The following is a 13,067-nucleotide window of genomic DNA, read 5'->3' as shown; positions in this document are numbered from 1 at the left end:
TGCAGAATTGGTCTTAAAAAATAGTCTAGTAAACAAAGCTGAAAGTCAGGAACACTATTATCTTGAAATAGACTGACTGTCTCTTACATAGTATAAAAACTAAGATCCTCTAAGTACCTAAAACCAGATGCCCAAACAGAACAAAGACAAATAACTAGTTAGTTGGCCTGTTCATAATGAGAGAAAAAAACAGCCCTACCTGTTATACTTGGACCTCTTAATAAAACATGTACTTTGTATCACTTTAATAATCAGCAAATCAAATGGTTGAGTTTTTCTCATAAAAACTCTGGCTAATGTGTCACCAACTACGATGACAACTATCTGAAATAGCTTTAATAAACACATGATGTTTGCCTTTTCTGATAAAGGCACATGATGAATGAATATTAAGAACACTGAAAATTGTTGATTACCTCTCTGCAGAAAATCTAGTTTCAGTAAAATCACTTCATATTGACTATAAAAGTTTTCTTCCCCTATGTAATACCACTGTGAATTAACAAAGCAGCTACTACTGAATAAAATAACATATCAGTACATGCTCATTCTGATTTTGCTTAGCAAAGACCATTTTTGCTTTTCTATAGAAAGCAGGAGAATAAAAGGACAAAAGCCATATAAGTTCTGAGTCATGCATGTGACACTAAAAAGAAAAAACGAGGATACTAAACAGAGATGTTTTTTCTAAAATAAAAAGGGGCCAGAACGTGTTGCTGTTCTATGGGTCTGCAGGCTCTGTTCTTCACAAGTTAATCTTCTAACCACCTTCCTTTTCTCCCCCACGTCCTCAAAGCATCTAACTGGCAGTCACTGTTCCCTCAGGCACCTCTGCCTTGAGACGCAGGCTCTGTGCCCACCCACCAGCGCCGTCTTCTCCTCACTTCGGGGGCTGCTTCCACAGAACCTCAGGAGCCATTCTGGACACACCCACTCACTCAATCTTCTCAGATCCTACATATGTCCACTTTTCTGCCTGTCTACTGTTCTCATAAAGTGCCAATTTCTTAAGCCTCCTAAGCAAGGAGCTCCAAATGCTGGAACATAAGTACTTCATCACCTAAATTCTCACAGTATAGTTGCGACACTTTTCAATTTCTACCCTGTATTACAGTAATCCTTGTATATGTCTCATCTTCCACACTGGATTGCGAATTGAGGGTAAAGGCTAGATATTATGTGCATCTAGCACAGTGCCTTAAACAGTAGCTATTCATTAAGTCTTAGCTGAGTAAATACATGAAATGCTTCTGTGCAAAGACAAATAAGGAATGACAATGATAACTTCTGAGAACTACTATCCCAGGAAGTTCACCCTTTTCAAGAAGTCTTCAGCACTATCTCTTGCCCTTTGGCTTATTTTCCTGTGTGCTTCGGGTCTCCTCTTATCCTCCTACATTACTTCACAGTGATCAGCCCACACTCTCCCCTTTTGGAACTTAGCGAATCACACGCCCCACTACTGATTTTCTCCTTCCTGTCACCAGTAGAAATGTCATGATGACGTTATCCATTTATTAGATTAACAAGTACACCTTGACAACTTTCCCTTCAGAGGTACTCCCAGTGGAATATGGTGGAAGGTGGTATAGAATGATGTAAGAAACAAAGAATCTGTGGTCAGAAGAGTATCTGGCCAATCCAGTCCTTCCACTTCAAGGAAGTTCCTATACTTCCAAGCCTCTCCCTTTTATAAAATTTGAATTAAACCTGTGAACATATGAGGTACCTAGAATACAGTACCCAGTTCATAGGAGGCATTCAATACATGGAAATTATTACTACAGGATAGTAGTATTATTAATATAATTACTTTTTACACGGTGTATATATCATGCTACTCTAAAAACAACCACCTCAATGTACATCAGCATTTTTAGAAAGATGCCAGTAAGAAAAAAAATTGGTAATTCATTGTATATAATGGCTTGAACATAGTTTACATAAGCAAATGATCACCCACATCAAAATGCATGTCCTCACCTCGCTGCCCTGCATGGTCTTCGCTGGGTTAGCAGACGGGATGGCAGCATTCAGCTCCAGCTCCGGCTTACACAGAAGTGCAATGGTGTCCCGGTGAGCCTGGTAACGCTCTTTCACCTGTCCATCTGCTTGCATAGCTTTATCCAAAACAGTTCTGAAGTTGCTTCCCTCTGTGGAGGGGAAAAAAAAAAATGTTACCAGAGCACAGTACTGATTTTAACAGTAATGTATATGAGCTGGTTGTACTTTTAATTCTCTTCTCCAACTTTACTTGTTTCCCCCTTCTATAAGTCCCAATTCACTAGATAATAGAAACTGAGCTATTAGTCTTTGCATTTTTGGTTTTGGAAAAATGACAAAATCAATTATAAAGCAAAAGCACAGTTATACCTTAAAATACATTTGCGGTTACTGTCCACCAAATAAAAGCCAATCGACATTAGTCTAATCTTTTCCTACAACTTGTGAATATAGAAAGATAACATTCACTCCAAAAATTGTTACATCTTATTTCAAAAGTATTCCTCTCTCAAAGGATCACTCCTTAAATCTGACTTAAAAGAAAAGCGGATATATTTTTATTTTATTTATTTATTTTTTTTTTTTCAAAGAATAATGCCTTATGACCATTATCATAGAATTATCTCAGTTTAATATAAGAAAATTTATTAACATAATTACATAAACAGATTAAAGAACAATTATGATCGCCTCAATAAATCTTGCAAAAGAAGTTGATAAAGCACAACATTTATTCTTTACTAAAAAAGAAAACTCTTAGCAAACTAGGAAGAAAATTTCCTTGATTTATAAGCTATTCAACAGAAATCTCCAGCATGTGTCATTTTAATTAAGATACATTATAAGTATTACCATTCAATGCAGTAACAAGATAGGACTTCTCACTTTAAAGTTACTCTTTGAGACTGTACTAAAGGGTTTAGCCCACGCAGTAAGAGAGGTTAAAGAAATCAGATGTATAATACTCAGAATGATGTGACTGTCATTATTATAGATTATAAGATTACTTGGAAAATCCAAGAAAGTCATCTTTAAAAACCTATTATAATTAATAGAAATTTAAGGAAAAAACTACAATCTACCAAAAAATCTAATACGAGCTATACCCAAAATAAAATTTTACCCTATTCACAACACCCTAGTTTTCTCTTTATTCACCTAATCATTTTTAAAAAGATTAATTTGTAAGTAATAATAATAATGTTTATTTTCCAGATTTTATGGGTTTTGTGAGTAGTAAGAAATTGTTTGTGCATATTAATTGATTAGGAGATAATGCCAGTAATGAATTGGTTTTTTTTTTTTTTTTTTTGCCTTGGAAATAGTTTTTTTTTAAATTTTTTTTATTTTATTATTTTTTTTTATTTTTATTTTTTAAACATCGTTATTGGAGTATAATTGCTTTACAATGGTGTGTTAGTTTCTGCTTTATAACAAAATATACTTATTTCAAAAGTATTCCTCTCTCAAAGGATCACTCCTTAAATCTGACTTAAAAGAAAAGCGGATATATTTTTAGAAAAATCTCAATAGTATTAATTACTTTTACAGAGAAATAAAACAAGTCTAGACATCATTTACCTTAACAAGCACAAAATCTTAATATTCAAAGTCTTAAAAATAATAATTTGGTTCCAGGTTAACTGTTAAAACTCATCTTTTACTACCCACTACTAAGTGAAATGAAATTACAAAACCATATATATAATACAATCTCATTTATGTTTTTAAAATATGCATAGAGCTTGGAATAGGAAATGAGAGTTATTACAGGATCATTTTAATTTTTACTTTCTTAAGAATTTGAACTTCTCATAATGAACGTGGATTACCCTTGTTATTTTTTGTCTTACACGGAACTGAAGAAAAACACCTGGATTTTCATAATAGCACAGTTTCAATAAAAACACGTTTACATCAGAGCCTACTTCAATCAAGCAAAAAACGTGGATCCAAACTGAGAACTTACTCAAGTCAAAGTCTTATGCACTTATGCACATTCTTACCTGCTCTTAAAGGCTTATAGAGTTCATTGGATGGCGTCCTTTGCCAGCGTTCCTTGAATTTTGCTCTTAAATCATTGTCAGTTGTTTCTTCTTCATCCAACAGTCTTAGTGACTTTTAAAAAGAAGGTAAAGCAACAATGAAATATTTCTGGTGTAAAAAATTTAAAACATTTTTTAAATGATCATACGCAATACAGGTGAGGATTAGTGAGCTCCTACAGTACGGGTTAGAATATAAATTAGTACAATAATTTCTGTTGCAGAAACCCAAGTTACATTTAACAAAAAAATCTTGTAAAAATTTAAGACTAGGTTAGCCATTACCTTACTCAGTAAAATTAAGAAAGAAGACTAAGAGATTATGCACATCCATGTACCAAGACTACTTTAAACAAGGATGTTTTTAAGATTAAAACAAATAGAAAGCCTTTAGACCACTGAAGCCATAAACAAAACACAGAGAAAACTGATTAATTCATGAAAATAAAAGATTTAGACTTAACTCCCAATACAACAAACTGAAAATTAACATATAAAAAAAATGCCTTTCTAATGCATAGCTGAGAAGACAGGATAGTAGAGGGCCTGAAACACAAGTGCTAATCCACCAATGGACACAAGTGCTAGAGTCAATGGTATCTGCTAATTCCTGATAGCTTAGAGCAGAGGTCTGCAAACTTTTGTGTCAAACATTAGGGTAAATATTTTAGGCTCTGTGGACTATAGTCTCTGTCACATATTCTTCTTCTCTTTCTTTTTTTTAATAATTCTCTAGAAGTGGTAAAAATCATCCTTAACTAGTGAACCATATAAAAACAGGCCACAAGGTAGAACTGGCCTACTGTCCATAGTTCACCTACTACACATTCTCTAATGGCTTAGAGTGTGAATTCAACAGAACATGAATAGGAGACAAGAAACACAGGTGGAGTTAATAAGAGGAGGAGGTTAGATCAACGGCATGATCTTCCCTCAAACTGGGTCACTTCCAAATGGGTGACACTCGGTGCACAAATTTTTAAAGAGGAAAACTGCCTGAGAGAAGGGAACTTACCTGTCTGAATCTTGGCTCTAAATAGAAAAGAAGGATCACCTTAAGATTCCTAATCAAAAGCCTGAACTTAGAACTGGAAATCATAATACCTGTGTGACACAAACTCCTAAGATGAATTTCAGAGTAAAAGATTAACCACAAAGAAAAAAAAAAAAAAAGAAAAAACCCTCCAAATTAACAGTCTTAAAATACAGGAACACACCAAAACAAAACAAAAACAAAGAACAAAAAACACTGAAATAAGAGGAAACAAACCACAATTAGCAAAAAATCAGCAAAAATAACAAATCATGAAACCAAACCACAAAGACCACAGATACTAAGATGATAAAATAAAGAATATAAAATAAATATATTTACTATGTTTAGAATAAGAGATAAAAGTATGACAGGAGAAAGAGAATGAGAAGAATTGAAAAACAACCAAATAAAATTTCTGGAAATGAAAAAAATAAAATGAAAAAGTTAGGAAGTTAATGGATAGTTAAAAACTGCTGAGATATAACTGAAGAGAACCAGTGAACTGGAAGACAGACCAGAAGAAATCACGCAAAATGAAGCACAAAGCAACAGAAAATACAAGTGGTTAAAAGACCCAGAAAATAAAGGGAGAAGATTCAACATCAGAGATCCAGAAAGAGATAATAATGAGAACAGGGAAAAAGTAATATTGAAAGAAGTGAAAACTAAGAACTGTCCGGGATGGATGAAAGACACAACTCCTCAAATTCACCAGATCCAACAGAATATCAAGCAATTTAAATGAAAATAAACCCACACCCAGACACATCATAATGAACTTTAAAGAAGAAAAATAAGTGTACAACTTCCATGCTGTTAAAAAGAAAAGAAAAAAAAAAAGAAAGAAATGGAGGAAACTCAATAAAACCAGGAAAAAGTGAGGGTGAGGAGGGACAAAAAAAGAAGGAAATCAAAAGAGTGAGACAAGTAGAAAATACAAAATATAGAAGAACATGATTCCAAATATATGAATAATCACAGCTAATATATATGGATTTAACCCTCTACAAATAGAGATGAAGATTGTCAAACTAAAAGAAAAGGAAAAACCTTACTATGCGCTATTTACAAAAGACACAATCATAAGGACACACAAGTTGAAAGTCAGACACAACAAGAAAACTACAGACCAATATCCTTTACGAATATAAATGCAAAATGCTCAACAAAATACTACCAAACCAAATCCAGCAGCACACTAAAAGGATTCTACACCATGACAAAGTGCGATATACTAGGAATACAAGGGTGGTTCACATCAAAGAATCAATTAATGTAATACTCTGTATTAGTAAAATGAAGTGGAAAAAACCCATATAATCATCTTGAGATACAGAAAAAATATTTGACAAAATCCAACACCCTTTTATGACAAAAACACTCAAAAGACATGATTCCGTTTATCTGAAATGTCCAGCCAATTAATAAGCTGGATGGCTAGCCTGAGACAATCTCCCAGAAAGAACAAGAGCACAAAGAGAAAAAGTAATAGAAACTTTAAGAGATGTGGGACTTCCCTGGTGGTCCAGTGGTTAAGTCTCCATGCTCCCAATGCAGGGGGCCCGGGTTCGATCCCTGGTCAGGGAACCAGATCCTGCATGCTGCATTGAAGATCTCGCAGGTGGCAACAAAGATCCCGAGTGCCGCAGCTAAGACCCAGCGCAGTCAAATTAATTAATTAATTATTATTATTTTTTTTTTAAAGAGAGAGAGAGATGTGACGAACTGACCCAGAAGCACCACCATCAATCTAACAGAAATTCATTAGGAGAGAATGGAGGAAAAAAGAGTAACTGAAGAAACAGAATCCATGAATCTAAGATGGAAAGGGCCCAATAGCTCCCAAGCAAGATAAATTTATCATTTAAAAAATTAGTGGACACTTTAAATTTTCTCAAAATCAAGACTAAAATTAAATTTGCTACCACAGAGATAAACACTCAAAAACAGTATCAGCTTCACAACTTACAACTTACTTAAAATGAGACTCTCCAAGTACAACTGACAGAATAACAGTGACTCTGACTCATAAGGCTGTTAGGAACACCAAATAAAATAAATAAAAATACTTCATATTATGATAGGCAGACAATAGACATATCATATACACTAATAAAGCCAGTTTTTCCTTAATTATGAGATGAGCTTTTTTCCACATTAATATTTCTGTCTTATTTTAGTTAATCCTTTAAATAACCCTGGAAGGTATACAGTCTCATCCCCAAGGTTCACACTGTCATAAGTACTTAAGTACTCCGTCTTTGCCCCAAAGTACTTGGATATGATGTAAATACAACATCCTCTGATAGTTAACTGAAAGATCAAAACATGAATTAAAGCATTGAGAAAAGAAGTCACCTAAAAAAGATGTGACTCCTAAACTGACAAAAGCCAAAATAACCAGCCTGAATATATTTATAGCTAAAGAAACAAATGTATCAATAAAGAAACAAATGTATCAATTAGGTGAAAGCACAGTAAAAGGAGAAAAACATTGGCAAATAGCTGTCTTTAGCCAAAAAACGTTAGTGTTCCATTCTTATTGATAAAATCTCCTTTCTACTAAAAGATAGGTATAGTGGGCTTATAAAACATTTGATAGCCTAACTTCCTTAGTCTGATTCGTTGTTCACCAGAGACCTAATCTTTCAAAGGAAAAAAAAAAAATCATTAATTATGAAAAGCTTGAACAGTTGGTGTGATAGTAATTTCTCACAGTATACTAGTTTTACACAATGGTCGTACGAGTTTCAGTAATGTGCATTTATATACCCTTAAGACACATATGACCCCATTTTCACTCAATCAGAATTCCTCTTGAGGCTGAAGAGCAGACTCTGTCTGGGCCACAGCAAAGTCACCTAAATGATGAGTGCTACCTTGTGAAACCCAATAGGAAGAAGCCTTGAGTCCTAATCCCTGCTGGACACCAAGGGGCTGAAAAGTTTTTACCTGAAAAGCAAATCTCTTAAAACATACCTCATCTAGGATTTCTCTATTTCTTTGTAGAAGTTCAGGTAGCTCTTTGATCAACTGATCAACAGTCTGGATGCCTCCCTGTTCAATCACAGATGTGGACTTAGTCAGTATAGACTGAGGTACAGTATCTCCAGATATATCTTCAATTGCTGCTGGAAGATTAAGTGAAGCTAACACCCTGAAAAAATGAGATACTATGTCATCTAGAGGTCTAATCCTCCTTTAAAACACTGATCTCCTATATCCAAATCAATAGCAGCAGAGTTAGCACTCCAAAAAAGTGGGTAAGCCCTGTCAATGGAAACATAAAGCAAACGTAGAGGAAAAACAGAAAATCAGTGATTGATAAAATTAAAACAAAATCATTAAAGTGTTAAGTTAGGTTCACAGTTCAGAACTGAAAGCTAAAAGGTAAGAAATATGCATTAAAATATACTAGATACCTTTGGCTCACAGGTAAACTTAACTTCTTTCAGTCTAAGCAATTAAACGTCAAAAATTCTATTTTAAAAATGCAATCTTTTATCACACTCCTGATTGTTATACTGTCAGTGACAAAACAGAAATAATACACAAAATGGTTATAATTTCATATCATCTAAGCAAAATTTCAAGAGTACATAGTTGATCTATGTATTAATACAGCATCTTCATCTGTTCTGTTTTGTGGCACAATAACTATTATTCTATTATTTCATTTACATAATGAAGGGGATGTTAGAGTAAACTTATGTTGCTTTCTCACTGGAAAAAGTAAAATGAGGTCAAAACCTATGCGTTCATCAAAATTAAAAACATGAAAAAGCAAACAAGACTAGGAAAAAACATTCTCAGTAACATTTCTGATAAAGGCTTGCCTATAAAATATGTAAAGAACTCTTTAAAAATGATTAAGAAGAAAAACTCAGTTTCTAAAAACGAGCAAAAAGATTTCAACAGACACTTCACAAAGACATATGAATGGCTAATAAGCACATGAAGAGTTGCTCAACATCGTTAGTCATCAGGGGAATGAAAATTAAACCACTATGAGATACTGCTACACAACCACTAAAATGGCTAAAATTAAAGAGACTGACAATCCTAAGTTCTGATGAGGATGCAGAGCAAGTGCATTTCTCAAACACTGCAGGAACAATGACTTTGGAAAACCATCTGGACATTTCATGTGAAGTTAAACATACACTAACCATACAACTCAGCAATTCTAATCCTAGGTTACTTACCCAAGAGAAATAAAACATGTCCACACAAAGATCTGTACATCAGTGTTCATAACAACTGAAACGTCCATCAAAAGGTGAAAGAATTAACAAACTATTTAACCATAAAAAGGAATACTGCTCAGTAATAAAAAGAATCAAACTGATACATAAAACATAGATTATGCTAAGTGAAAGAAGCCCAACACATTTTTAATATATACTGTTACATGCTGTGCATACTGCAAGTATTGCATATTATACATACTGTAGCAATACTATACACTGTGTATAATGCACTATCAATATATATCATATATAATGTACTATATACTGTCATGTACATATTGCACATGCTATAATGATGACATTTATATTAAATTGTATAAAAGGTAAAACTAACCTACGGTGACAGGGAGCAGATCAGTAGTGGCTAGAGGGTAGAGGAGGAGGAATTGAACAGAAAGGCATGAGGGAATTTTTTAGGGTGATGGATATGTTCTCTATCTTGATCATGGTGGTGGTAGTTACATGGGTATACATATTTATCAAAAAGAATTGAACTATACACTTAAAATGGGTGTATTTTATTGTGTGAAAATTATACTTAATATATTTTTTAAAACAATGTATTATTTTCTTAGTCTTCAATCCACCAAAAACAAAAACTGTTTCAGAATACTGAATGTACATGTATCTTAACCTTGAAAGTTCATTTCTACTTCGTATTTCCCTCAAATAAATATCTCCTAAAATACAAATTAGTGGTCAAATATTTTCACTTTGTTTCAGTAATTAAATTTCTTCCAACTATAATACATTTGCCAGGGTTCAGTAAATACAGTGTCCCCAAGAAATGTGTGTGTGTGTCTATATTTGTTATTTCAAATATCTTTGACATTCAGCTCTGAGCTCAGAAAACTACAACGTTCATAAATAATCAATCAGAAAACATCAGAACTTTAGAGATAAATTTATGAAAGTTAAGCTCTACTTACCCATTTGCCAAAGTGGTGGCTTCTCTCATTTGAGCAATTGATCTGTTAACTAAATCAGCTTTCCTCTGACCACAGGCAGCCAAAGACTGCTGCACTGACACAGGAACCATCTTCTCAAACAGATCTAAAATTAGAAATCAAAATTTCCACAAAACTTTAAGACAAAAACTCGAACTGTAAAGTGACTACTCATATTTCCTTTCCAATATTCACATTAAAAGTCTACACATATTTAAAGAACAAAACTAAATCACTATTAAAAATACAATGATGAAGAGAATTTTTAGATCACCATATTCGTGGACAATGATAACGAAAGCTTTTTCTTTGAACTTAACTTTCTTAGCTTTTAAAGATGTGTTAGTCATTAAGTTTAAAGGATCTTTGGTGAAGAAGATCTACACAGGAGAAAACAATGCTTATTTGTTGATGAAACTGATTGAGTGGGCCACAGTGCTATGGTTTCCAGCTCTACCACTTCCTGGCTCTGCAACCTTGGGCAAATGACTTAACCACTCTGCATCAGTATCCTCATCAGTCAAATGGGGATAATAATAGTACCTGTCTCATGGAGTTGTTCTGAGAAATAAATGAGCTAATATTTGTAAAGTGCTAAAAAGAGTTTCTGGTACATGGTAGACACTTTGTGTTTGTTAAATAGAAATAAGTACAGTTGTCCCTTGGTATCTGCAGGAGATTGGTTCCAGGATCCCTGGCGGATATCAAATCCGTGGATGCCCAAGTCCCTTATAAAAAATGGCACAGTATTTGCATATAACCTACACATATCCTCCCAAATACTTTAAATCATTTCTAGCTTACTTATGATACTTAATACAATGTAAATGCTATGTAAATAGTTGCCAGAGGATGGCAAATTCAAATTTTGCTTTTTGGAACTTTCTGGAAATTTTTTTATGTGAATATTTTTCAATCAGCAGTTGCTTGCATTCATGGCTGTGGAACCACAGATACAGATGGCCAACTGTAAAATAACCACCCAATAACTTAGAATATTATCCTTGGCATCTCAGCTAGAGGCTACCATAATATTGCATATACCTACAATATTCAAGGATATTAAAACATTTGATACAACCATGACTCCAGAAGTTTATATGTTTAAAGTCATATTTATGTATGTTTATTTTATTAGCAGAATCTTAAATAACAAATGTTAACAAAAAGACAAATGCTCACTGAAGTCGTTATCATTACTCAGACACACAGTTTCAAGTTTTCTGACTCTGTTGTATATATACTTCATGCTTTACTACCATTTACTTTCCATCTTAAAATTTCACTGTAATTTTTATTCTCATATTCACTTTGAACAACATGAATGCAAATTATATTCAAAGCATACAATCGCAATTATGTGATTTTAGCTACAAAAAGTAGATTAAACTGCAGAAAAAATAAATAAGATTAAAGTGCCTCTGAACAGTTGACATACCGGTGAATTTCTGGCTGATGGGTACACTGACTGGCGTAGATTTCACAAGTGTGGCTTTGCCAATAGCGTCTAGATCTTTAAGGTCTGGAACTCGATCATGATAAATGAAGTCATTATCCTTCTTTGCTGCAGTAAGGGCACGGTTGATTTTGTCAGAAAATTCCTTCACGTTGACGTATTCATCATAGCGAGATGCCACTGTTTTAATCAATTCTGCCGCATGCTAGTTAAGAAAATGTAAAAAAAAAAAAAAGAATATTTTCTTTCTTTTTTTCAACCAGGTATCCAAGCACTGGTTTTTTTAAAAAATCTTTGAGGACTGGCATTACTAGAAATGTGGTCAACAGAACAGCCTAGAAATTCTCCCATCACAAAATACCAAAATATCAAAAAATGAAGAATAATACAGAGCAGATATCCCTTTAAAGACATGAATGAATTACCAAGAAAATAAAAGAAATCAAAACTATAAGCTGACATTGAGGAAAGCTGGCTCTGACTGTTGGGTATTTCTGTACCCAAAGGATGAGCTATTAAAATGCATTAAAAGCCCTCAGGGAGACTTAAGACAGGGGTCTTGAAACTACATAAGACAGAAAACTAAGAAACATCCCTTTCACCCTCCACATGAAGGCAGGAACCTCAAAGGGCTATACCCGTGATGAAAAGGGTGAGTCAGAAAAAAATTATGCAACATAGGAAATCAACAAGGAAGCATGCTGTGTCGGCACCAATAGGAATTTTTTCTTTAAAGGCTGCCCTTGTGATACATAAGATGAACACATGCCTCACATAAAGTTAGGGTTCAAATTACTTAGGTGGTGTTAGGTATAGTAACACCAGATAAAATAGACAATAAAGTCAAAAGCATTACTAGGGATAAATTCAGTATAAAACACTTTCCAATTTGCTAGAAAGATATAAAACCTCTTAAATATTGTATTTAAAAGCCTTTATCTATATAAACAATTATAATGAAAAATTGCTAAATCTACCCAGCATTAGAGTGGAAGATTTTAACATTCCTGTCTCAGAAATAAATGGAGTAAACAAAAAATGTGTTAAGATTACAGAAGATCTGAACAACACAATTAATGAGTTTGATTTACCAGACAGAGAGAACCCTGGCCTCCACAGTTAGAGAATACATAATATTCTCAGGTATATAAAGACCATCTATATAAAGCGACCACATGAAGAGATAAAGCGACCACATGAAGAGATAAAGCAAGTATAAAACACCAAAATTACAAGATTACAAGAATGGTTTAATATTAGAAAACCTACTTAGGTAATTCTCCACATAATAAATTTAAGTTTAAAAAATCAAATTATCTCCAAAGACGT

General features: G+C 33.7%; 1 protein-coding gene across 1 annotated transcript in view; it reads right to left on the bottom strand.

Moving 5' to 3' along the window:
* PDCD6IP (programmed cell death 6 interacting protein) overlaps positions 1-13,067 on the bottom strand; it is a 63,183-nt gene that overhangs the window by 17,047 nt on the left and 33,069 nt on the right. Inside the window, exons 8-12 of the mRNA XM_061196476.1 lie at positions 11,721-11,943; positions 10,265-10,388; positions 8,065-8,242; positions 4,011-4,122; positions 1,984-2,153 (exon numbers count right to left, since the gene is read on the bottom strand). Coding sequence (XP_061052459.1) covers positions 1,984-2,153; positions 4,011-4,122; positions 8,065-8,242; positions 10,265-10,388; positions 11,721-11,943 — 807 coding nt within the window. The remainder of the gene's footprint in view (positions 1-1,983; positions 2,154-4,010; positions 4,123-8,064; positions 8,243-10,264; positions 10,389-11,720; positions 11,944-13,067) is intronic.

Source organism: Eubalaena glacialis, chromosome 7, assembly GCF_028564815.1.
Source record: "Eubalaena glacialis isolate mEubGla1 chromosome 7, mEubGla1.1.hap2.+ XY, whole genome shotgun sequence".
In the NCBI taxonomy this organism is placed as follows: Eukaryota; Metazoa; Chordata; class Mammalia; order Artiodactyla; family Balaenidae; genus Eubalaena; species Eubalaena glacialis.
Note: the sequence above shows the minus strand (reverse complement) of the source record. Positions and strands in the feature narration are given on the sequence as shown.